General features: G+C 44.0%; 7 protein-coding genes across 7 annotated transcripts; 3 read left to right on the plus strand and 4 right to left on the minus strand.

The window, feature by feature from the left end:
- Positions 1–327: 327 nt before the first annotated feature.
- On the minus strand, positions 328–4,774 carry EAE97_001642 (uncharacterized protein; the record flags this gene model as incomplete). Its single annotated transcript, XM_038872153.1, has 5 exons — positions 328–3,578; positions 3,633–3,783; positions 3,839–4,139; positions 4,252–4,517; positions 4,709–4,774. The coding sequence occupies 5 exons, from the start codon at positions 4,772–4,774 to the stop codon at positions 328–330; spliced, it is 4,035 nt and encodes a 1,344-aa protein (XP_038736711.1).
- Positions 4,775–6,847: 2,073 nt separating this feature from the next.
- On the plus strand, positions 6,848–8,664 carry EAE97_001643 (uncharacterized protein; the record flags this gene model as incomplete). Its single annotated transcript, XM_038872154.1, has 4 exons — positions 6,848–6,890; positions 6,948–8,308; positions 8,361–8,526; positions 8,573–8,664. 4 exons carry the CDS (start codon positions 6,848–6,850, stop codon positions 8,662–8,664), a joined length of 1,662 nt encoding a protein of 553 aa, XP_038736712.1.
- Positions 8,665–9,857: 1,193 nt separating this feature from the next.
- On the minus strand, positions 9,858–13,210 carry EAE97_001644 (uncharacterized protein). Its single transcript, XM_038872155.1, has 3 exons — positions 12,640–13,210; positions 12,395–12,512; positions 9,858–12,339 (listed from the first exon to the last, which is right to left on the minus strand). The coding sequence occupies exons 1-3, from the start codon at positions 12,749–12,751 to the stop codon at positions 10,155–10,157; spliced, it is 2,415 nt and encodes an 804-aa protein (XP_038736713.1). The 5' UTR covers positions 12,752–13,210; the 3' UTR covers positions 9,858–10,154.
- Positions 13,211–15,299: 2,089 nt separating this feature from the next.
- On the minus strand, positions 15,300–17,842 carry EAE97_001645 (uncharacterized protein; the record flags this gene model as incomplete). The annotated part of the gene is made up of 2 exons (XM_038872156.1): positions 15,300–17,263; positions 17,314–17,842. 2 exons carry the CDS (start codon positions 17,840–17,842, stop codon positions 15,300–15,302), a joined length of 2,493 nt encoding a protein of 830 aa, XP_038736714.1.
- Positions 17,843–18,500: 658 nt separating this feature from the next.
- On the plus strand, positions 18,501–19,530 carry EAE97_001646 (uncharacterized protein; the record flags this gene model as incomplete). Its single annotated transcript, XM_038872157.1, has 5 exons — positions 18,501–18,523; positions 18,742–18,905; positions 18,955–19,048; positions 19,098–19,231; positions 19,289–19,530. 5 exons carry the CDS (start codon positions 18,501–18,503, stop codon positions 19,528–19,530), a joined length of 657 nt encoding a protein of 218 aa, XP_038736715.1.
- A 659-nt stretch (positions 19,531–20,189) lies between these two features.
- EAE97_001647 (uncharacterized protein) lies at positions 20,190–21,331 on the plus strand (the record flags this gene model as incomplete). The annotated part of the gene is made up of 4 exons (XM_038872158.1): positions 20,190–20,345; positions 20,531–20,848; positions 21,003–21,095; positions 21,218–21,331. The coding sequence occupies 4 exons, from the start codon at positions 20,190–20,192 to the stop codon at positions 21,329–21,331; spliced, it is 681 nt and encodes a 226-aa protein (XP_038736716.1).
- Positions 21,332–21,996: 665 nt separating this feature from the next.
- Positions 21,997–25,383, minus strand: EAE97_001648 (uncharacterized protein; the record flags this gene model as incomplete). Its single annotated transcript, XM_038872159.1, has 6 exons — positions 21,997–22,387; positions 22,448–24,777; positions 24,836–24,935; positions 24,993–25,110; positions 25,167–25,205; positions 25,260–25,383. 6 exons carry the CDS (start codon positions 25,381–25,383, stop codon positions 21,997–21,999), a joined length of 3,102 nt encoding a protein of 1,033 aa, XP_038736717.1.
- Between the last annotated feature and the right edge of the window lie 1,186 nt (positions 25,384–26,569).

Here is a 26,569-nt window from a genome sequence, read left to right on the forward strand (position 1 = left end):
TGAATCAAAACTCCCGAAATCATTATACCTGCTTCCATCTGAGACATCATAAATTTATCCTGGAAAGCAGTTCTCGTCGTATACTTTTTGCAGACATATGCGCTGTATGAAGATCGCAAATTTACCTCCAGTGTATGAATCTCCTCTCTCCCCCAAATCAAAACGAACGTATGTTTAATCGCGACTGAAATATTGATGTTGTGACGGTGAAGGACCTGTAGCAAGATGAGTAGGCAAGATTTTGTACTATGTCTCACGATGTCATTTAATATAATGCCCAACAACCAACATGCTTTTCAAGATATCCAACGTCTTAGCATCCGACATCTAGACCAATTCCTCCGACTCTGATAGACTCAAAAGGTGTTCAATGAGAGACCACTCCGACTCGAAGTCGAATTTTTCAGATCGTGCGCTCTGCATATCAGCGTTAAAACCGAATTCTAGATCATATTGATGTTGGAATTCATGAAATACAGTTGATCGATCTTCTGTGTGTGGAAAGCAATCAAAGGATTCATCGTCAGAAAGCAGATCCTTGATGAGTCTATACAAGAATTCTTTGACAGCGTAGTCATGGTCGTGATTCAATCTGAAGCAAGATTCAAGGCATCGATCGACCGCTTGCACCATAGGATCGTTAGGACGAAACTTGATCGTACAGATGACTGTGCTGTCCAGGTTCATACGATTGTTGTTACTTGTCAAAGCAGATTTGAATACAAAATAACTACCGGTCTTCTTGGTAGACTCAATTGCATCTCGTTCCGGAAGAGTGGGTAGAGTGTTGTTTTGTCGAGCCCATGCTTTATGAACTTGTGGAAATGGTCCGCTACGACAGTACATTGCGAAAACTTTTTGACGGTAGGCATAGATTGACTTCTTGAATGTAGTTCCGAACGTAAGAGGAGCCGCGAGAGTACCAGTGTAATATATTTGATATGCAGATGGACGACTAATTGTAAATGTCTCGAAGTCATCCACAATCTCTTGGCAGACATTGGCATGAGCAAGGCTTTCTGCTAGAAGACATGCGATCGAACAATATTTGATACCACTATTGGGACCGCAGCCATAGCATAGGACCATTGGACTGTCTATTGTAGCGTAGTGGTGGCCATTGCAATAGGTACAGTCGAAGGGTATTCGAGCTGTGTCTGGTTCCGTATGTGTTCGAGGACCTGAATTAATGATGGCACTGCTTAATAGTTGTTGCCGACTCCAACCATTGGAAAATTCAGATGAGTTTTTTCCTACAGCATCACAACTTGCTATACTTGCTTGTCGAGCAGGTGTTTGACTTCTCAGCGTGGCAGCTTCTGTACGACTCAAGTGTAGGGAGTCCAAATTCATCAGAGATTGGCGGAAGCTCCGAGGTCGCGGCTCATGAATAGTCAATGTAGAGCTAGTAGTTATAGCAGGCTCACGGATAAGCATCGGAGCGGTCTCCGGAGATAGCGAGGTGTCTTCATTGCCAGTACAAGCCTCTGAGACGAATGGTTCTGCAGATTCAGATGCGTTATTGACAATGTTGTTCACAGATGCATTATCAGAGACGGATGAGGTAGCGATCGTAAAAGCATTGTCAACAGCACGAAGATCGTGGACTGGTCTGAGTTTATTAACAGCAGAAACCGTTGATAGTGCTAGTGGCAGCATCCGTGGATATACTTCTGAATTGGAGACTTTAGGGGAGCTATTCACTTTAGATTTCGTGATCATATTCTCAGAAACGGACGCAGGTCTTTCAAGAAGGTTAATAGGATCAGAGTTTTCCTCATCATCGTCAGAGTCAGAGGGACCTGCGGTCATCGTGGCGTTAGTTGAACAACTTCGGAATCTCTTTTCGACTTTCTGATCGGGATCATCAAAATTCCCCAGATAAATTGGTGCATCACGACTCAAAGTACGCCCAGGAGGTGTTTGACAAAGAGGTGACGATCTTTCCGGAAAAATCGTAGTGACATTCTCAACTTTAGGCTCTGTTCCCATTGTACTAATAGATCTATCCTTCATGACACCATGGTCGATAGATATTCTTTCCTTAATTTCATCTATCAAGGTCTGAGTGGGTTCAACGTCTGGAGAAGCCCCAACCTTGGCGAATTTAGAGACATCTTCGGCCGAATCTTCAATAGGGAGACTGACTTCTTCTCTCGAAGATACGGGTGACAATATGACTGTTGACGGTTGAATTGAAACCCTTGATTCACCGTGATCATTGTCAGCTTCAATAATGGCTCCGGTATCAAGGTCTGAACTTGGTAGAAAAGGTTCTTTTGGCAGGATTGTAGACTCTCCTTTGGCTGGAATTTCCGAGTCTACCTGTGGCAAGACCTCTTGTACCGTTATGACAGTAGACTTCTTATTGGTCGCTTCAAAGGTTTGTTGTATGTCATTCTTTAAAGGCGAGACCATTTGTGGAAAATCTTCCAAGCTCTGGACCTCAAACTTCTCGCCCCGCTTTGAAGTAGCGGCTGTAGTCTGATTTGGTATTTTTGTGGGTACCTCTATCTTCTTTCGACCAACTTTACAACTGGGTGAGACTTTGGCAGTAATGGAAGTATCTTTGTAAGCTTTGGAAGAATATGCTGCACGAGTCTGTTGAGTAGCTTGTGGGCCCTTTGGCTTACTAGGCTTGGGTTTCACGATCTCCCAATTCGAGTCATCCTCTAGTACGGGATTCGTAGCATCGTCGAAATGGTAATTTAATGGATCAGATGCAATGGAAGGAGTTGCCTTGCTAATGATCTCAGAAGTTTGACTTCTAGTCTCCGCCACTGCAGACTCAGGATCGCTTTCCTGCTTCATAACTTTCTTTGCATTATTTTTACCCTTTGTCTTCTTCTTCTTTCTTGGCGCTGTCTCTTGCTTTGGCTCTGACATATCTGGAATCAACAGCGGCGAAGTAGAACGAGGTGAAAATGAGCCGACTCCATTATTAGGTGTGCCAGAATTAATGGCTTCAACGACTGTAACTTCCTCGGCAGGCTCATCTAACGTCTGAGCGGTACGTATGTGAGTTACAGACCAGGTTTCCGATCCAATTATCGAGTCCAATCCATGGATGTTGATATTTTGAACAAAATCTTCCAAGACACTTCTAGCCGCAGCTTCTCCTGATTCCTCCTTGGTTCTTTCCAAAGTATTGAGTTTATGAAGGCATTTATGATACCTTGAGGAACGTCGAACATCCGTACCCTGGACTTTGGCGACAGTAAAACTTGACTTTTCCATGCGTTTATCCTTCTCTACACGAATGAGCGCATTTTCAATTTCGTTCATTTGGATAAGTTCGATGAGAAAAAGTTCTACAATCGGTTTGAGTTTGGCGGATTCGATGCTCTCAGCATCACCATACAGGTTGCGGTGAAGATTTTGCCTGGATTCACCCATATCGATTGCTGTGATATGAAATAGCTTGGACGCTGAAGCCTTTTCTGCGGAGGTTGTATTCGGCTCCGGCAAATGAGCGTAGTACTCTGCGGGTTGAACCTCTTTTCCAGAGTAAAAATCATTTACTAAAGCCCGAAACTCATAGCAGTTTGGCTTCATTCCACTTTTTGGAAAAATTGTTTCTGATCATCTTTAGCGAATGCAAGATTCGACCTCGAAGAATTGCTCAGACTTACGATATAAGATGTCCCAAGCCAATGTATCTCTATTTGCTTTGTTGAATCCCCTAAACCAATTACCCGGCTCCGTGCTGATCTCGTATGGAACTATGAAAGGAGCACGTACGCCTAGTCGAACTGCGCGTGAAAAGATTGCTGGATTCCAGCCCTGATAAATTGCTTAGTAAAATATTAGAAACCGCGATTGAAGATTTATGACATACCCAATGAAAGAATTCACGGCTTTCAGACTTAATGATCTCTTCCGCCATTTTTTCCTGCGAAGTAAGCCACGAGAGGAGGCCGTTCGTTCCTGCGACTGGATGTGGTTCAAAATATTGATATCTTTGAAGGATAGGTTCGCGCTGATCGAAATGAATAAGTCTTCCTACAAGATCTCCGACTAAACTTATATTTCGAATGTTGAGTAACTGGAAGAGGCCCGGATTGTTGGCATTTAATATGTGAGCTATGGTTGTTGCTGTTGTGCTGTTATCAATCGCTGGAAGCTCCTGCCGATTTTGACTGAGAATATAAGTTAGTATTAGGTGGCAAGAGCGAGAGTTCTCCAGCTTGAAAGAGAACGAGTTTCAGAGAGAGAAACAGAAGGAGTGAAGGGATTATAATGTTTACTAACTCTTCTACTTGCTCAAAGACCTCTTCAACTGAGCCAGAACGAACAGTTGTGGTTTTTGATGTTATACTTCCGTGTTTTATGGGACTTGCGTGTGTTGAATTACTCAAAATTTCGAGATTTTTTGCGGTTAAAGGACTTGAGGCTTGATTCTTAAGATCTGAAGTGTTGGAATTGATCAATTCAGTGTGTGGTACAAGATTTTCCCAAACATTATCTGTTTTAGAGGACTGAAGATCAGCCTCTTCTGGTGTTGAAGAATTATTGGACTATTTGATTTGTTAGAGAGAGAATGGAAGAATTTTGTTGATAAAATTAAAGCTTTGGTTTAAGGTAGGATGGCAACAGTCTCTGTGGGCATGCCGACTAAGCAAGAGGAATTTCTTCGAAGTCACTCTCATGCATTGACCGGCCGACCAGTATGGCCACAGAGTGTGAGAAAGAAAAACAACTTTCTTACCATCATATTTACATTTATCAGTGATTCGGTCATGGAGACTGAGGATTTTGGTCTTGGAAATCTCATGGTTGTGCATCGAGTTTGAACATATTTGTGAGATGGGGGTAAAAAGTTAGTAAGAAGGTGGAAGAGCAAAGTTATCAATAACTTCGCTTCGAGGTATCTAATAGATCAGCTGTGTTGGAACAATACTCACCAATCCCAAAGAGGTATCGCGTGCTTCAGATACTGCTACTGCTGCACGGTATAAAAGAACAAAGCTTCAACAACCAACAGGAATGAAATTAACACAAAATCTATACAGCATATCTTCCTTCACTGGGCTCATCTCTTTGCTAGAAAACTTTTTATTTCATTGGCTCATTCCCATATTGAATATTCTACTTAACAACTCTTCGCCAAACAAACGAGCAATAGACATCAACCAACAGACAAGTGCGGAATTCATTTATGGTTGCCTTTACCTTTGCCGTTGCCTTGCTTTGTTGCAATTGTACTTGAATGCAATATTGCCACCGTGTTCACTATTAATCTTCTTACACAGTAAACAGTGCTCTTACCTATGTATTTGCTAGATCTAGATAATAACCCCATTTGGAACAAAAGGATGTGCAGCAGCAAATAGGATATATTCATGCTTCCCCATTGTCGACTTGGATGAAACTTATAAGCACAACTACCAACCATCTCTTTCAACCCCCTATGTGATTTCTTTTGTCCAACACTTCCGAAAGGTCTTCCATAGCCATATCTCTATTACGTGGACTCTAGACCTGAGGAACATTGTACTTTGCACCATTTAGGGATATCTGTCTTTTGAAAGTACCAAACCTTTATTGCTTGAAAATGCATTGAATCATATGTGTATGTAGCAAGTACTATTTCAATATTCTCGACCTAAGTACAACCAGTGAAAGTAAACTCATATTTACAACAGGTGGGCAAGAAAACAGCAAACTTTATGGTTTGAAATGGGGCCACAATCATTTTGGCATCAAAAGGCTTCATTATATGAAGTGTTGACCACAATCTTTATTAACATCTCTCCCTCTCTCCCTCTCTCCTTTTAGTACACTCGTAATATAGGCATATAAATTCCAAAACATCAAGCTCACCACCAGGTATCCATACTTGATCATAATTGCCGGTGGGAATGAATCAGAGGCTCTGTATATTGTGCTACATTACGGCAACTGCCAATAAATATAACTCATTATGGATCTTTAGATGAGAAGAATCAAAGGGGAATGAAAAGACTTGCTTGTTAAGTGATGGAAGGCATCTTGTTTGCTAAGAAATGGCTTCTGGCTTCTGATACTTGTTATCCTCACAAGACTCACATGTATAACTTTTACAGCAATCGAATATGAAGCAAGCAGATACTACAATTTCAACCCACATAGAAAGCAGTGACACTTTATTGATGTTACATTGTATACGCGATTCATAAATGAAGGGAAATAGTTACTGCTTTCATGGTCTGATATGATTACCCCTTTATAGAGTTTGCCATTCATGCCAGATCATTCCACCTTTCTCTCCTTTCTCCCTCTTCATGTTCTCCTAACCAAAAGGATCCTGTCCTAATATTTGCATGCTGGGACAAAAGGAGTCTTTCATTGACTATTATGTCGGACTATTAGTGGTGTAAGAACTGACATCAAAGATCACACTCGTAGTTTACGCAGCCATTATATGATTAAGATTAAATCAACTGTAGTGAAATTAAGTGAAGTGAGTGAAGTGAAGAAGAAAAGTGAAGTGACGTCGAACTTTCCTAGATGATCCTGCTTATATAATTAGTCATGTGATCTGAACAGAATCTCAGCACTAGCTTGAGACTAATCTCGGACTAGGCTGAACGCAGATCCTCGATTTTTTTTACCATTAGTATGAGCAAGCGCATTCGATTATTCTGAACTTGCATGACCTTATTTGTTCCTTCAAACTCCCCAAAGGATCAACAATCTAACCATCAATTTTCATAACATTTGTCAAAGACACAAACTACCATTTCCTTTGATCTGCTTGTCGTGCATTTCATTAACACAGAAAATCCCTTTTCACGACACAACCTGATCTTCAAAAAGATCTCTACGTTTCCCTCCTCATTTCTGAGTCTAGGAAATCAAAGAAACAATGGCCGATCAACCCAGCATCACATCCATCCTGGCTGCTTTGGGTAAATTTTCTCTCCCAGCTATCAAAGGGGAAAATTGAAAACTAACTTTTTTTCCAGCAGCGCAGCGTCCCAATGCGACCCCTCCGCAGAATCAGCAGCCTGCATACCAGCCTCCTCAACAACAGCCAAATCCATATGCACAAACCGGCGGCTATTCTTTACCCCAACCTACAAACTCGGGCAGTGTTGATCTTAGCGGTATCAAGCCTGTAAGCTCCGGAACTGTTAGTATTCAAGATGCCATCGCAAAGGCGAAGGTCATTGCTGCTGAAAAGGGTGTTGCTTACGATAGAGCTCCGTCTTATGTGGGACAACCCCCCATGCCTTCCGGTAGACCATACAGCCCAAGATCTAGATCCAGATCGCCACAGCCAACACGTCGCGATGCCTTTCGCGATAATTTCAACCCATATCGCGATGAAAGACGAGGTCCACCAGGAAGAGATTATCGTGAACGTTCATTCTCCCCCGGAGTACGAGGCAGAGGCCCATCCGATGCTTTCCAACCGCCACATGGAGGCGCAGGCGGATATGCTCGTGAACGTTCTCCAATACGCGGCGCAGAAGACAATGTTGAATCGATCTCAATCGAGTCGAATCTTGTAGGATTGATCATTGGTAGACAGGGCGAGAATTTAAGAAGAGTGGAATCAGAAACTGGCTGCAGAGTACAATTTATTACTGGCCCTGATGAAACAGGTCCTTTCAGAACCTGCAAAATCACTGGTCCTCGTGCTCGCAGAGCGGATGCCAAGGCTGAAATTACTCGCATTATCGATGACAGTGGTTTGGGCCCACTTTCAGACCGAGCTCCAAGAGAACAGAATGCAACCCGAGATTCATCGCATCAACCCGCATTGAGAGATGGCGAGGATAGTATGCAAATCATGGTTCCGGATAGAACAGTTGGTCTTATTATCGGCCGTGGTGGAGAGACTATTAGAGATCTTCAAGAGCGAAGCGGCTGCCATGTCAATATTGTTGGAGAGCAGAAGAGCGTCAACGGACTTCGACCAGTCAATCTCATTGGTACTCGAGAGGCCGCCGCCATGGCCAAAGATTTGATTATGGAGATTGTCGAGAGTGATAGTAAGAGTGCACCAAAGGAGCGTGCACCCGCCCCCAGAGAGAACAATCGTGACGCAGGCTATGGTGGTGGTTATGCAAGTGGTGGCGCCAGTGGTGGAGGTCAAGGAGATAAGATCAATGATTCAATCTTCGTACCTTCCGAGGCTGTAGGCATGATTATCGGCAAAGGTGGCGAAACGATCAAAGACATGCAGAACACAACCGGTTGCAAGATCAATGTAACCCAGTCTTCGGGACCAGGTGAGGTTGAACGTGAAATTGGCCTTGTAGGTTCCCAGCAAGCTATAACAGCCGCCAAGCGAGCCATTGAAGATAAGGTTGATGCTGTGGTAAGTGAAATTATCATTTCTCGTCTTTGTAGCAATTTCTAACTTCTAGAAGCAACAGAAAAACAATGGCGGTGGTGGTCATCGTAATAATCGTGGACAACAAAGCCAACAGAACGATTATGGAGACCGTGGCTATTCCCAGCAATCATATGCCCAACCGCAAGGACAACAAGGACAGCAGGCTCCCCCAAGTGGTGCCGACGACCCCTATGCAGCTTGTAAGTTTCATTCTTGGTCAACCTTGAACTTTACTGACGAAATTAGATGGTGGATACGCCAACTATGCACAGCTTTGGTATCAGGCATTGGCCGCGCAAGGTCAAGGTGATACAACCAAGCCGCCAGGAACTTCGTAACTTTACGACAGTGATTACCAGCCGTAGGATGATTCGACATTTGACTTGCATGATTCGTATGACTTGCATGACATACGCTGAGACCATGACGTTCGATTCATTTCCATCGATATAGTATGCCTGCATTGCACATGATGACGATGACCGAGAACCTTCGTACTCTTTCATTACTGGCCTGATATTGGTATACTTTTTTCACTGAGTTGATCACGCAGCCCAGGATACTCTAACTTATGGATACACGATATAGTATGCACTACCTACTACGTTTACGATTTTTGATCATGCTCTATCAAACAAAATTCTGGAGAAGAAAACCCCCCAAAAAATGAGACCGACAAACCAGATCTTATCTATTTGTAGATGATGACCAAACGCGTGCCATCTACTTTGCGCTGTGCAATGCAATTGATCTGACAATCTGCTTCTGCTTGACAACCATAATTTGGGCTTTAAGCACTGGGTATGATCTGCTTGCAATCTTGATATTCATGCATGAACGTCTTTTTCAATGGCTCTTATTTACAATTGTTCTTGATGCTCTGGTCAGCACAACCACTATTATCGATTCAAATATCCACCTTGAACTTCTTGATTCAGATGTGAGGCTCACGCGAACAGTTCGGTTTGGCTGGTGAGCATGGTCTGAGTTGGTCTGGAAATTTTTCGATTTAATGCTGCATGCATGACTTGATAGCAACAGATGATACTGATAACTTGCTTGCTTTGCTGAGTAACTTTGAACTTTTGGCTTTTGCTATTGCTTGCTCGCTTCGCGGATGACTGCGCGACCAATGGTCAATCGGATTTTTCATTTACTTTCTTACTTCCGCTTGATGGATACCACTTATCGGATAGGCATTATTTGGATTGGTGTGTGGGATGGATGGTGGGTAATACATAAAAAAGTCATTAATGGGTAGCAGTGGTGGATGGGGTTTATCAATTGGTAATGTTTGTAAGATAGGTACAATAAAAATCGTTTATATGTTTGAAGAGTTTCTATATATCAGATACTGGGTTGGGTTCTGCGTGTAGGCTGGAAAATGTATCTTGACAAAATATGAGTGTTGATGGATATTTGTCTTCATAATGGAAGGCACTCCATCGCTGGGGATTTGAAGTAGGATCGTTCCAAGATCTGTTCCCACTTTTTAAATATTTGATCACCCCACGCGCCTTCTCTCAATCGATCTTTGGTTTTAAGGATTCTAGTTCTAACAATTTGATCCCAATTTGCTCACATTCTCACATCATACTGACTGACGATATATATGTAAGATCTTATATAAACATGAATAGCATTAACTTCTTTCGCTTCCTAATCTTCTATATACATGAAAATTACATCATAACCAACCGAGTTCGTAAAGACGTCCGATTCCAAAATCATTAAACATAACTCATCAAAAAAGCACCCCTTCGCTCATCATTCCTCCCAAACTTCTACCTTTATCCCACCAGGTTAACTAATCAAACTCCTTCCTGATTTAGAAACTAAAGCTTCCCTCGACTCTCAAATCTCTACTCGAGAATCCGACCTTGACACCGAATTCTCCCTCGGGGATTCTCCACTCCTGTAATTCCACATCCCAGAAACTGATATCTCTGCGCATCAACTCGAAAGTGACGGTTTTATTTTCCCCAGCGTTCAAGCCGATCTTTTCGAATCCGCGCAATTGCTTGACGGGGGTTTCGCTGCCCTCGATTTCGGGAATGGTGATGTAGAGTTGGGGGACCGCGGCGCCAGAGTAGTTTCCTATGTTGGAGACGCTGGCGGTGATGGTGTAGACGGGAGTCCAGAGATCGGGATTTCCGCCGGGAATGGAGGCATTGGCGGCCATGGGGGCGGGAATGGAAGAGAGGGTTTCGTTGGAGATAGGAGTGATGCTCAGGGAGGAGAGATCGAAAGTGGTGTAGCTAAGACCGAATCCAAATTCATAGAGGACGGAAATGTTATGGTAGTCAAAGTATCGGTAATCGATCAAAAGACGTTCGGTGAAATCTGATTGCCAGGCACCTGGTGCGGTTGAGTTCACACTGGTGGTGATGGGGGCGAAGTCATAATCAGAAGCATTGTAGGCAATAGTGTAAGGAAGATGTCCAGAGGGATTGTAAGCACCATATAGAACATCGACTAAACTATTTCCGATTTGGTCACCAGAAAGATGGGTAGCGAGAATAGCGGTAACGTTAGGGTGGTCAGCCCATGGCATGAGGTTCAAACCTGTAGCTTGAGAAATAACGATGGTATTACTGCAGTTTGCGGCAACTTGCTCAACGACGGCATCTCCATCCCAGTCAAATGACAAGGAAGTTCTGTCATTACTTTCGGAGGCGTAAGTCTTGATGAATACTAAGCATACGTCTGGGACTGGGTAGATCACGTCCGAAAAACCTCCGTCGGTGGCCAATTGGGTGTTGTTCAAGATAGTTTGAACCATTAAGCCGTCCTTAAGAGCACGAGCTTTGATAGCCTCAAGAGGAGTAACAAGTTGAGAGAAACGTGCAGATCCAGAACCACCACCAATGGGCAAACATCCATATTCATAGTCTTTGTCATGAGGATAAGGACCGTTTGCCAAATCACCTGCAGCATTTCCGAAAACTCCAATACGCTTAGGAGCTTTAAGAGGGAGAGCATTGTTGGTATTCTTGAGAAGAACGGTTCCAGCAGCACCGAGTTCGCGAACCAACCAGCTGTGATTTCCACGGACATCAACATCAGCGGCACCCATTGAAGAGGTCCAGTTTGATGCATAGATAGATGGCTCGTTGAATTGGTTCAACTGTGGGTAAGCACCAGATGAAGGGTCGATGAGAGGAAAATCTTGATCTTGTCCGAGGAAGAAATATGGAGTCATGACTCGAAGAGCCATGTCGTTGAGGCGTTCAAGGGTGACGGACCCATTGCTTACAGCAGTAGTAAGGTTGGAACCAAAGTAGGTTGGGATTCCAGGGGCCATTGGGTCCCACCATTCAGCTCCAGGCATGGTCATATCCAAACCAGCATTGGCAGAGGCAACACCAGCATGTGTTCCCATCCAATCAGATACAACGAATCCTTGGAAACCAAGCTCAGTCTTGAGCAAGCCGTTTAAGAGTTTGGAGTTTTGACAGGCGTAGGATGAGTTAACTCTGTTGTAAGAGCACATGACGTTGGCAACTCCAGCGCGAATGGCATTGTAAAATGGCCACATGTACAACTCGTGGATAGTTCTATCTTCAACATTTGCAGAGACAGAGAGTTGCTGGGTGTCATTTGGGAACCAGTTTGCATCGAAAATACCTGCAGTGTTTCGCTGGGTCTCTTGCTCATATGCAAGGAAATGTTTGGCGCTTGCTTGAACACCTTGTGATTGAACACCGACAATTGTCTCTTCCATTGCAACACCAGTGAGGTATGGATCTGGGGAGAATCCTTCCCAGTTTCTTCCTGCCATGGCACTTCTACCAAGAGGACCAGCTACAGGTCCCAAGAAGATATGAGCACCTTTACCGCGAAATTCAGCACCAAGGTATTCTCCTCTAGTTTTCATGAGACTTCTATCCCAAGATGCAGCTGTAGTAAGACCAGCAGGGAAGACGGTAACATAATCAGCTTGTCTCAAGGAAGCTGGTCCATCTTGGAGACAGAGTCCCTTGAATCCAACTCGTGGGATTGGTGCAATGTTGCTTATGTCAAAATTAGCAAAGAATAGATTGACCGGAATATGCTCTCATCACTCACCCAACACAAGGTCCATTGGCACCAGTCAGAAGTGATGCCTTCTCCTCTGCTGTGAGATTACCGATGAAAGCATTGGCCTTTACGAGAGCAGCCTCCCATCCTGTGCCTTGCAATTCAGCTGGAAGAGATGTTAGTATTGTCTAAGTTCGAGTAGTTCAAGGGATTTTGAGTGCTTCAGAAGGTAGTCTAATCACGTTCCTAGAACGGGTTGCCATCGTGTGAATGTGAAAGGGAGGACAACGTACGAGAAGGATAGACCGGTGGGGAAGTTTCGAACAAAGAAGAATCCCAAGCCTGGCCATTGACAGTAGCAATGCAGCCAGCGAGGACCGAGATGATATCGAGTAAAGGAGCCATTGTAACTTGTCTACTGGAACTGCTTTCTTCACTTCTCTGGACGATCTCTCCGACTTATATAAACTTCATGATGGTAGATCTTCGGGAACTCATTCTCACCCATAATCGGACTCAATACGAAGCATACTGAAGGAATTAGCTGGGGAAAACAATGACCCGGCATAAACGTCATCTATCACTCCCCAATAGTACCTTCCCACGAAAACGGTTCAAGATGATCGGTCTATGGAGGACTTTGATATCTCCACTTGTGGAGAAAACGAGTTCCCCGTGGCGAAAAATGGCCGAAATAGTACCGCAAAGCAATCCCACCGGACTCAATTTGACAATTTCATCCCACTTTCGCCAACATCTGGAGTACCATCGGGGAAACGAAAATATTTGTGTGGGGAATTTGGGGAACTCGTGATGGTCGCGAAATTTAAGTCGTGGGGAATTGGGGATTTTCCATGTAAAAAAAGCGTACTCGTCCTTCATACAGAGTAAATTATGGGGTTCTCAAGTTCCCAACACGAGGGTTACAAGCAAAAAAGAAAAGGTAAAATGAAGATACGAGGGTATCTGGAAGTTCTAATATTCAAGCCACAAGCATTGCCCTGAAGGCTTGAATATTGTTAGAAATATGTCAAATATTCAAAGATGCTCAAACCACCCATTGGCAACTTGGGTAGTATCCTTGCCTCCCAATTGTTCAATTGAAATAGCAAAAAATCATGCTTCCAAAATTGACAAGGAAACAACTCTTGCGGCAAAGCTCCGAACTCAGGTCACCGCTGCCTGGCTATTGACGCCCACATAAATGGGATGAACAGTGAACACATAATAGGAATACAACTTGCAAGTAGTCCCCAGCTTCTTCCCCAGTCCGGGCGGAGTCACTTGATTCCTCTCCTCCGCTACTCTGAATCTATGATCGCGTGTGCCGTGGTACCAAAGTATCAACGGAGAAGGGTAAGCAATTTTTATTCCGAGAAGTCTGAGCTTATATTTCTCCACTGAAAGCACCGTTGACGTTTCCAACTTCCAAGATTATTCGAGAAGATGTTGTGCACGGAAGGATGACATGACAGCAATCACAAGCATGAAAACACATACAGCAAAACTTCCATAAGGGTAAGGGTAATGTTCGGCAATCTTGTTTGGAGGTATACGACTAATTCCAATCTAACGGTAATTTACTTCCCATCAATCCCGAACAGATTATATCTCTGCAATTTCTAACAATCGCCCAAATCATTAAAGGTTCAATATACTATACTAAAATCCTAAAAATACCATTCATCCAATGAGGATATACATGATTCCAAAACTCAAAATCCTAAGTATGTTCCAATGCACAGGTTTTAGGGATATAGGCCCTTTTTGATATAGAGATCAACAGGGGCATCGTTATAAAGAGGACATACTTATATGGAGAATCCTCACAGAGAGATGTTGTTGTGATAGGATGTTAATTTGAAGAGACATAATCGCGAGTCGCGATCCATAAGATTCGTGTAACTATTGCTCGGCTAGCTACTCAATCTTATGGCATTTTTGAATGACCTAGCAGTAGAATGACAGAATAATCTAACAGTAGATTGGTATCATGTGGTTATGTTGGCCATCCCTCCATGGTGATTTAGCATGTATCGTTCCAAGAATCAAGCATTTACTACACGAGTAAGTTCTTCGAGCATGGTTAACTTATCATGACGAGTGACCACAACGTTCAATAGAAAGTGGTTAGTTTGAGTAGAATACCGCTCCTACGGAGTAGCTGCGGGACGTATAACAAACGTGTGAATTACACACGATAATCCCCATCAGGCTGCAGATCTGCAGTAGGTGCCCGCCAAAGCACCGTGGGGCCGCCGCCAACCACTCCTTGGCTTGGACAAAATCCCACCATTACCGACCCGATTACTTCTTATGGAAACTCCGACATTTAACGTCAGCCATCCGATACATGGTAACAGAGAGTGATATGTAACGGGGCTAACTTCGGAAGAGCTAACTAAACTACACCCTGGACGATATAAAATCGTACACTTCGATATCGACAATACTAGCTTTTCCATATCCTATTTCAAATCGATCATTTCACATCGATCAATCCTCATTTTGAGCTGGAATCTGAATGTACCCTATCAAGCTTACATATTGATGACTACCAAGTAGGTAGCCAATCTCATAGTTTATCTAACTCGTCCTCTATGTTGTTGTACGTTTTGTGTTATTAGCCACTAAATGAGGTGTATAATACCGTGCGGTGTGAGCCAAAAGAATAAATCAGTGATGGTCAGATTTCCTGTACGAACATCTTTTGATAGATATCTATCTAATTTTATCTACTGCATATAAAGTCGTTTGCCCCAATCCACTTTCACCTACCCATTCCATCCTTTTTCCATCCTTTTCCATGATAAAGTCTATGTAGGCGTTGATGACTGATCATTATAAACCCCCAAGAATGAACATGAAAGCCCCAAAATACTAGACGCTGAAAAATCCCTTTATCCAAGTATCCCACCCATATTTTATTGTAGCCTTTATGATATCATGCCAATTATACAACGAGACCCATTCCTTCGCTCTCTTCTTTTTCTGTGGTGCCAGCTAAGGCACCGTATACTCTAATAGGAACAGCAACTTCAAAACTTTCACATTCGAGCCCTTGGACTGCTGCATAGACGACCCCCCTTTCATCATTCGTATATTCTTCCAACAATTCAGGGGATAAATCAATAACCTCATTATCCACAGTGGTCAGTCTAGGGGTAACGAACTCAATGCGAATACGCCAATCAAGTGATACTCCACTAGTGATGAATTCAGGGGTTGCGGTGACGGGGATAGTAGGAGAAAAGACTATGCGGCGAGCAAAAAGTGTAGATTCAGAGTGCGAAACGTGAACCCGACGAGTAACGCGAAATATGCTTGCTTCAGAACGTAGCGCGATGGAGTTGTCGACTTTTTCGGATGTCTCCAAAGCGCAGTGTATTGCATAGCAAGGAATTCCAGCATCGGTAAATTCGATAGCTGCAGTGACGGTTTCGCCTAAGCGATATGCCGGCCTAGCTAGCATGACTACCGCAACTCTCTTTCCACCACGAGCAATTTCAAATCTATTTGCACTTTGTTGAGATTCTGTGGCGATATTGCTGCGAAGGATGGCCATATCAATTGCTTCTTTTGCCGTTGCAGGTTCCTCGCTGATAGATTGGCGTCTAGATCCTATAGTCTCTGTGGGCGATAACAAACCAAAGCTAGAGTTCCTTCGTGGTCTCGTGATTAATTCATCAACGTATGCAAGGAACTCGCCCAAATTCGAGTTGGGTCTTTGCGTTTTGTGTGTACTGACTGAAAGCTTCTTAAGTGAAGAACTCAAGCTTTCATCGGACTGCGTGTTAATAGTTTGAATTCGAGCTTGATCTCGAAGTAGTATATATGGTAACATAAGATCATGACCGAGAAGCTCTCCGTGAGAATTCACGCTGCCCAAGAGTCGAAATGGTATCTCAACCGACTTGACTTGTTGCTCCTTGGCACCTCCCGGTCTTTGTGTGCCGATAACTAATTTATAGGATATCTTTATAGCCTTCCCTCGATGGCTGGGGGGTAGTCCTCTAGGTAATTTGAAAGAGTACTTGTAGCTGCGACTTTCCCCAGGAGCCAATTTCAAGTCCACAAACAAAATAGATTGAGGAGTTGACAGTAAAGGTATGGAACGAGAATTTACCATGCCCCGCATATCTTTCATGCTACTTAACTCGCCGCCTCCTAATAGACCACCTATTGATTCGCCTATGCTCCCCCAACCAAATGTTCGCAAAAGACTACTGTCCCTTTTGTTCGTTTCGACTCCAATCACACCACCACCTTGCCCACCGACTGCACCTTTTCGTTTCACTTCTTCGAATGGCGCTTGACTTATTAAGGATGGATCCAGCATGAAAGAACCATGGATTTGAGCATAGCCCATCATGAGCGTTTCTGGTGCCCTATGACTGCTACTGGAAGCTAAATTTGAAGATCGTTTTATATGGTGCCCACTATAAGGTGGCATCCGATTTGATGGTTGTGGTAAATATTCTGAAGCAAGGGTCTCCGTCGAATTGTTGCTTAGAGTGTAAAATTCCCCGCTACTTCGTGGTGTCCCACCCATGCTTGATGGTGAGAGTATTCTTGCAATAGGTGCAGGTGTTATTTGGTCGGGAATACTTAGGACAGTATCTCTAGATCTGGGCGAGAGCAGCCGGCTATCATGAGATTTGTGACTTGCGTTATCATCTTCAATGCGTGAATTGCGTCGACTTTCTATCGAAGGTGAAGCGGTTGCTGGAAATTTAAAGGCTGGAGCAAGTGGAGTGGAGTCTTTCCTCCTTGCTAGATGTGACCCAAGCCCTGATGTTGTTGGCAGATTGCTTGTACCTGTATTTCGCCGCGGAGAATTCGGTACAGATGAATTCGGTGGGAAAGAGGAGCCCATTAACGGCGAAGGGTGAGGCGGTATACGAGAATTAAGTGGTGCTAGAGGATATTAATGACAATCTATTGCCTTGCGACTCGGGAACATTTACCTGTCATGGGCCCTCCATTAACTCCGTTCCTTCGCGGAATTATTTGCAAGCTTGCAGACCGACCATGACCTCTGGCACCTCTACCAAGCCTTTCATTCAAGCTTCCATGGCTGGCGACTTCATCAATATCACTTTCGCTAGCTCCCATTGATATGATAGACACGGACCGCTTGTGACCTTCCCCTCCTCTTCCGGGCCTCGATGTTCCATGACTCCATTGTTCTGATTGTTTTGAATGTACTGATTCGGGTGGTATTGTCATAGAAAGAGATGATCGATGACCATCTCTGCTTGGGACTCCAGACCGCGGGCTCAGGGCTGAATTTTTGATCTGTGACGGAGGTCTCCTGTGTCTTTCGGGTGATTGTAGCGACCCATTGGGTCCGGGTGGATGTAATGATGATTTTGATGACGCTGGTGATGTCGCGACATTTTTGAAAGTGATTTGACACTCTATATCTTCGCCAGCGAATACAGTTTGGTCTTTCCACTGTATGAAAACGCGAATGTTACTATGAAGGGTTGACATTTCGCTGTATGGGCAATTGACACTCCTCCTCTTCGAAGGAGATCTAATCTACCAGTCATGAATGCAATCGCAATACCTTCGATTCAGATGAATCTACCCGCATAGTGAAACAATGGAAAAACTTTCAATTGAGAACCCTATTCTGACTAGCATTTATGAAGCTTTTTGAGGATTGATAAAGTATGAATTATTATTACTAGGTATTTAAGCTTCTGAACACCGAGAAGCATTGGGTGTTTGTGGTGTTAGGTCAGACTATCGGTTACTGTAGTCTATTCTACGTGAAGGCTAGAAGGAAGCGGAGGGAAAGCGCGGCGGGATTGCGATTGGCGATTGGCGATTAGCGATTGGCGATTGTGTAAGGGTAGCTGAGCCAACCAGAATAAACCTCAGCGTGGTGTAAACAATACCATTATCTACTTTACCTACTCCTCCATCTTGCAACGATAACGCTGCAATACGTTCGAAAATCTCTTTGTTGTTCGGCGCAACTACAACACCTCTCGTAATTACAATATACAACCTTCTCCACTCCAACAGCAAAACAGTGAGTGTTTTGATTGTAAAGGCTGCGTAACTACCCCTTCCATCCCTACTTTGTTATTAATTACCCAGCTAACCTGTGGAATGTAGAGAACGCTCCTCATTTTAAAGCAAGATGACTTCCTTCATCACCACCGTGTTAGTGATCCTTATTTCTTCATAATGATGGATTCTTTTCTCGCATATTGGAGCCCCCGAACGAAGGAATCACCACCGACAATTGGACTTACGGGGTCTGATTCTGCAGCAACAGTTTCAGTGAAACTGGAATCTGTAGAGGAAGTCGATGACCCGTTCTTTATAGAATCACCTGAACCTGTGCATGTGCCATCTTACTCACAAGGAGGAAACAATAGGAATCAACGTACACGAAACCAATTTCGACCACGAAATGCGCAAAAAGGCACAACGAGCTACCAATTGCGACAATATGCCGAAGCAACACTTGGGGGTGGTAGTTTGAGGAAGGTGGTCAAATTGCCAGAAGGTGAAGACGAGAATGAGTGGCTTGCAGTCAATAGTAGGGAATCATATGGTACACAAGTAGAAATGAGCTTACGATATAATAGTGGTGGACTTTTATAACCATATAAATCTACTTTACGGTTCAATTACAGAGTTTTGCTCTCCACAATCGTGCCCTGAAATGAAGGCTACGGATGAGTATGTCATTCACTTGTGAACTTTGGAAATCAATGCTAATATGCCACAGGTTCGAATATCTTTGGCAAGATAATGAGAATTTCAAACGACCAACCAAAATGCCTGCGCCAACTTATATTGAACATTTGATGGCCTGGGTTCAAGCCAGTATTGACAATGAAACCGTCTTCCCAAGCAGAATTGGTATGCACTTTAACATTATCTACCAGCTTCATACTATGAGTTTCTAACCTCAAATAGGTGTCCCCTTTCCAAAAGGCTTCTCAACCATGATCAAACAAGTTTTCAAGAGAATGTACCGCGTCTATGCCCATATCTACTGTCATCATTACCCTGTCATTCGTGAGCTTGGGTTAGAGGCCCATCTCAATACAAGCTTCAAACATTATGTTCTCTTCATTGATGAACACGATCTTGCAAGCGGCAAAGACTTTTGGGGACCTCTAGGTGATCTGGTCGACAGTATGCTTAGGACTGATTAGAAGATTGATTGATGATGAGGTCATGATACATGTATTCATTCTATTGGCGTTTAGGGGCATACCCAGGTAATTCTGGAGTCACAGGACGGGGAAGGACTTCTAGGCCGGTTGGTTGGCGGATTGGACCGAAAAGGTATGGGGAATGGGGGATGAAATTATCATCATAGTGTACTTATAGGTTACCAGCGAGCAATCGTCAAATATTGACTTTCAATGATTTCTGTCAATGAGGAGTTGTATTTGTATGAAGAGATGCGTTCTTTGCTTATTGTGTTGAATTTTGACTCGAGAATGAACGTAGGATGCGAATCGCTTTCGTCGGAGTGTTTCGGGAAGGAACTGGAAACTCTTGCACTTTCTTCTCACTAACCTTTAAATATAAATCAGCAAACTAAGATTCAAGCATCTCTGGAAAGTGGTATTTCACAAGGACCAGTCCAATAATTAAAAAATCCAACCCAAGCAGACTCATCCCACCTACAAGTTTCCACCCAAGCTTCGGGCAAAATCGCTTCAGCAAAGCATCTACCACGTGACTTTCGATCGGCTCGAAAATCCAAACTTCCGGGCACCTCTGCACAATCCTGTCATTGAGCTCTCTTACTACCTACCATCTCCCCTCCACCAACGGACCAATTGAGACGATAAAATCCGCAAATATGCTTTCGAGTCGAACTCTTCTCCGCGCCCAAAAGGCAGCTGGCGCCCCAAGGGTCTTGACCCACGCTGTCCGAAATTATGCGGCTCCTGCTGCGGTGGATAGCAAGCCCCCAGTCGCTTTGTATGGTGTTGATGGTACTTATGCTAGTGCTTTGGTATGTGTGATTTCTTTGTTTGGGGCTTGGAAGAGGAAATGCGGGGATTGGGGAGGAGATTCCTAGGGCGGGGAGGGAGAAAGCGGAGGGGGAGGAAGGAGGGGATTGTTGATCATGAAGGGCAACATTGAAATTGGCAATATCACCCACACCAGAAACGTAGCTAACCAAACGATCCCCTACAGTACACCGCAGCCAGCAAGACCTCGACTCTCGACAGCGTCGCCCGCTCCCTTCAAAACCTCCACAATGTTTTCCAAAGAGACGCCAAGCTCGCAACTATCATGCAAGCACCCACTCTCTCCGTAGCCGACAAATCTCAAATCATCCAGGAGCTTCAAAAACACACTGGTGGTCAAGATAAGGGTGATACTGTTAAGAACTTCTTGGAGACTTTGGCCGAGAACAATAGATTGTCGCTTTTGAAGGGTGTCTGTGAGAAGTTTGGAGAGTTGATGGGCGCTGCTAGAGGTGAAATTGAATTGATTATTACCAGTGCTTCGGTGGGTTTTATTTTCTTTATTTCTTGGGATTGCAGGATAGAGCTTGGGAGTGGGAGTGGTAATGCTGGGGAGGGGTGGTCATGTAGTGAAGTTCTGCGGAGGAATATGTCATATCTGAGGAAGAAACAAAGCTAACATAATATTCGCCAAACAGCAATTAGACTCCAAAACCCTCAACCGTCTCGAATCCGCCGTCGCTAAGTCCCAATACGTCGGTCAAGGCAAGAAGCTCAAGGTTACCAACAAGGTTCGTTACATTAATCCATTCCCCACCTACTTCCCCCTCACACAGCCTAACATACGCTTTCCCCTCCCTATACTACCATCAGCACCAGCGCTATTAAAAAGCTATTACTAACACATCTCAAGGTCAACCCCGACGTTCTCGGTGGTCTCATCGTCGAAATCGGCGACCGAACCATCGATCTCAGCGTCTCCAACCGTCTCGCCAAGATGAACAAGTTACTCACTGATGCTTTGTAAACGCATCGCCATCACAAACCACACACAATGTTTCTCATGATTTTCAAAAGTTTCCCGGAATCATCGGTTTCCGGAATGAATGAGATGTTTTCCTTAGGCTATTTGGTCAACGGCTTGGAGGAACAGAGAGGGAGAGAGTGCAGCGGAATGCGTGGAAAAGGGGTGTAGGGGGAGAGAGTCGACATTCACCTAAATCTAACTTTACCTACCTGTACATGAGTAAGAATAGAAATGGAATGGAGTGTTTTCTCACATGATTTATTAAGAAGATATTGTTTAAAACATATTTTGTAATAGCTGAAACAGTCAATATGACAATATGTGAAGCTATGAAACTTGTTTGTATGCTTACCCGATGTCAACAATTTCTCGTATTCTTCTTGGTATTCTTCAAAGTACTGCACGCCTCAAAATGAAACAAATCAACGATGAACGCATTTGCTCTATTTCATAGCTCGCTTAATTACACGCATGCACCTATCTAAAATTTATCTACCAGAATTTTTTGAACCCAATAAGCTCCGCGCTAGCTCTAGCTCTTTATCTATGTGTTTTTTTGCTTTGAGTCTTGATTGTCTCTTATGCATGCACGCCGGTTTTCTACTTCTCTACTTCCTCTAGACTCTAGCCATCCCATCTTCTATCCATCGTCTCCCTCCCCTTGCCTAGTTCTCATCCAGCTGTGCCTCAAACTCATCTCCCACGTTATCAGCCCACGCACTCTCATGACTTCTCACTCTATGCAACTGTTCGCTAACATAATTGGCCACATGCCTATCAGCCTCCTCCCTCTCTCTCAATCTTTGTTCATCCATGGGCGCCACGCTTCCCTCTCTCTCACGTTGTTCTTCATCATCATCATCATGTTCGTGATCCCCGAAATCTGAACGTGCACCAATGGAACGAGCAGTTGAAGTCCGACGGAGATGATATGGCTTAGGAGATTTTTGAGATTTGTTTGCGCCACCTGCAACGTGGCGGGTGAAGATATCGTCAAAGTAGTGGTTCATTCCTGAAGAAGGCGTACGAGGGGTCTGGGGAAGACGGCAGGAGATTCTGGAGTTCACATTAGTATTTTATTCAAAATTGAGACTTAAAAAATCAGGAAGTACTTACCCAGTATCGTGAATCATCCTGGCAATTAAACCAGTCCAACCGCATTGATGCGTAGCACCCAAACCACGACCACTATCACCATCAAAGAATTCATAGAACCACAAGTTATCCTTCCAGTTGGGATCAAAGTCCAGGATATCATTACCATCGTTAATAGCACGACGTCCGTCATCACCACGAGCCATAAGATGTTGAAGACGATGCTGAATCTCTTCGGAAACATGACCAAGATGCATCATATCTCCCGATCCAGTAGGACACTCGACTTGCAATGAAGGCCCGTAGAACATATAGAAACGTTGTAGGGACTCGACGAGCAGGAAGTTGACACACAGCCAAATTGGACCTCTCCAGTTACTGTTGCCACCGAACATACCACTGTCTGAATCTCCTGGTACATATTGAACCCCGAACTTTTGGCCATTTACGTCCATTGAAACTGGGTTCTTTTCGTGGTATTTTGATAACGATCGAATACCATGCTCACTGAAGAATTCATCTTCATCCAACATGCGTTTCAAGATCTTCTCGAGACGATCCTTGCTCACAAGTGATAACAAGATTCGGTTACCCTTTCCTCTCTTCTGGATACTAGCCATATTACGCTCAGCAACATCGTGTCGGTTCTCGACAAACCAATCAACTCTCTTTTTAAAGTTTGGTAATTTGTTAATGAGCTCTGGCTCCAGGGTGAGAGTGGCGTATAATGGAATTAATCCTACCAGAGACCTGACAGGTAACTGTTGGGTCCATGGCCCACCATAGGAGATAGCATCATAGTAGAAACCATCTTCGTCGTTCCACAAAGATTTCTCTCCCGAGCCAGACTTGTAAGTCATGGCATCACTGATGAGCATGAAATGCTCGAAGAACTTGGACGCGATATCTTCGTAGATTCGGCGATGCTTAGCTAACTCCAATGCAATGTTCAACATGCACAGGCAGTAAAAAGCCATCCATCCAGTACTGTCTGCTTGCTCCAAAGTACCTCCAGTTGGCAGAGGCTCAGAACGATTAAAGAGACCGATGTTATCCAGGCCAAGGAAACCACCTTCAAATACGTTCTTTCCGTCGAAATCCTTGCGATTAACCCACCAGGTGAAATTGAGAAGTAATTTCTGGAACACTCGTTCAAGGAAATCGAGATCTTGACGTCCATACAACTTTCTCTCGATTTTGAATGTTCTGAATGTGGCCCAAGCATGTACAGGTGGGTTGACATCTCCAAAGTTCCATTCGTAGGCGGGAAGTTGCCCATTGGGATGCATGTACCATTCTCTGGTGAAAAGATCCAATTGCTTCTTAGCGAAATCTGGATCAATCATGGCAAGTGGAATACAATGGAACGCGGAATCCCATGCTGCGAAGAAAGGATACTCCCAGGAATCTGGCATAGATAAGATATCATCCAGATACATATGTTTCCAATTTAAGTTCCGAACAGCTTTACGGTCGGGTGGAGGTGGAGGTTGCGCTGGGTCACCATTTGCCCACTGGTCCCAGATGAAGTGATAATGTTGTTTACACCACATCATACCAGCAAAAGCCTGTCTTTGAATGTTTCGAAGATCATCAGCCATTGGTAAAGGACTGATGCGGTAGTAAAACTCGTCAGCTTCATCCTTTCTCTTGTCCATAGTGTTATCGAATTCTTCTTCGTCCAAGTAATCTGTGTACTTTTGGGACATTCTGAATCTGACCACGGCACACTCTCCTGGTGCCACTCCACCACCCTCGTTGAAACTATACCAAGCTGCAGACTTGGTTCCGTGTTCCTTAGGGTTGATTGCCTTCTTTTCTCGGTCTACGATATAACGATGGAATGCGTCCTTGACATATGGTTGGGCATTCTTTCCCTTGTATAAGAGGGCGTTGTTTGTGTCGTTCTCCGTGAAAATTAATTCAGGTTGAACATCGACACCACTGGGTCCAACACCAGGAGAAGGAGACAAGATCATGTATCGTTCGCCTAGCTTGTGATGACGAGCGTGGGCAGCATTCTCGCCAATCTTACTGATTTTTGGCTTCTTGTCCTCGGCCTCATGACCCCAAGCCCAAGTATTTCTAAACCAGAGATGGGGAATAATGTGTAATGGTGCTGGCTCGGGGCCCCGATTCCACGCGGTAACTCTGAAAAGGAGCTCGTCTGGATTCTCCTCATCTTTCGCAGTCTCAATGTAGATATCCCAGTATCGGTCGTCATCGAAAATACCGGTGTCCAGAATTTGATATTCCTTTTCGTCTTTCCCTCTTTTGGCGTTCTCTGCAATCAAATCCTCGTACGGAAACTTCTTTTGGGGGTATTTGTACAAGTATTTCATGTAAGAATGCTACATAGATTTGTCAGTCTTCCTCAATGTAGACAAAGCTGCTGGATACTTGACTAACCGTTGGAGTGTTATCAACATGGAAATGTGCTTCCTTGATACTCTCTCCGTGATTTCCTTGTGGGTTCGACAATCCGAAGAGACGTTCCTTTAAAAAGTCACTGTATTCTGGTCAGTTTCCAAGCACTATATTTACAAATGGCAAATGCTACACTCACTCTTCTTCGTTCCAGAAGGCAAAAGCAACGTTTTGTAAACCGTGGGTGTCCGAGACACCGGCAATACCATCTTCTCCCCATCTGAAAGCTCTGGATCTTGCATGTTCGTGAGGGAAATCTGCCGATTGTTAGGATTGCACAAATTGCTGTTTCAAAGTTTGAGAGTAAACTCACGACTCCACGCATCTCCATCGGCGCTGTAATCCTCTCGCACTATTGATCGATATCAGTATTGATAAGCTCACACATACTTTCCGAGAGAAATACCTGTAGCCCACTGCCTCTCAGCAACGTAAGGACCCCATTTCTTCCAATACTTTGTTCTCTCACGGTCCTCCTTCAAGCGTTTCTCTTCCTCGGACAAATACTCATGGGAATCGATTTGTACCATTGTGAAGTTGTGGTGGGGTAAGAGTTGACAATGCCGATCACAGATATTGATTTCACTCGATTCGCAGATAGCGGAATCTCAAACAACCAACCGTCGATTTCTTGAAGACTGGCTGTTGTTGATTTTGAGTGAAGGAGGTTATTTCTTAGGAAGAGATGTCAAGAAAAGTGAAATAATTAGTGTCGGCGCATATGGCAAAGAGTAAAAGGGACGGGGGGGGGAGGGTTAAGGGAAGCTAAAGACTGGCGTGAAAAGGTGTGTGTGGTGTGCGTGCTGCTACTTGAGATATGCACGCAGATAGGAAAAATCGATCTTTTTCTCTTACACGAGTAAGAAAGTAATAGGGTAAGGTTCAAGCAAGGTTATTGAGCATGCAAGCCATCGACGATTTAAGAGGTTGGTTCGTTGGTTAGTTTCTTTCTTGTTAGTTTATCTGTTCGTTCTAGATGTATTTGTTGGTCTTGGTGCAATCATCAATGGTGGGTGTGAATCTTTCATATCAAAAATATCTACTTGGGTCAACAAGGGTGGAGTGAAGGAAGGGAAGGGAAGGGAAGGGTAGGTAGGCACGGTACAGTAGGTACCTACTAGGTAGTTACGAGTAGCTCGTACTAAAGCTTCGGTGTGCATTGTGTGCATTGTGTGCATTGTGCAAGCGGCTATCTAGAGTGACGTATTGAGTGAAGTTTGACTTTTTTGAGTTTGAGCTTGCTTGGTGGGATGTGGGTGGGATGAAATCCGTTTCCGAGTTGGCGCCACCACGTTCATATCTCCGAGAGTGTAGTGCGTGTGTCTCGAGTGTGTGCACTGTCTGTCTGACTGTGTACGGATTGTGTTCCTGGTGGATTGGCGGTTCGAAGAATATCTCTTAGTAGTAGCAAACTTTATTCTCTTTTAATGAATTTTACGGCAATCAAGACCACAATCTATCTATACCCAGGTACCTACCATTGTACTTTGACGACCCTTACAGATGTAAACGATGTAAATGATGTAAACAATGTAAACAATATAAAAACATAAGATCGGTAGCTACCTCTGTGTACAAAATACATCTGGTGAATCCTCGCTAGGCCAGAGTGTACACGGAACGGACCTCGCCCTCTGAGTCTAAACGATATCAAAAGCCATCCATGATCCATCTCATTCATCTCCACTCATCCAGGTTTTTGAAAATTGGAGAAGT

This window comes from Botrytis byssoidea, assembly GCF_014898295.1.
Source record: "Botrytis byssoidea strain MUCL 94 chromosome Unknown BBYS_003, whole genome shotgun sequence".
NCBI lineage: Eukaryota > Fungi > Ascomycota > Leotiomycetes > Helotiales > Sclerotiniaceae > Botrytis > Botrytis byssoidea.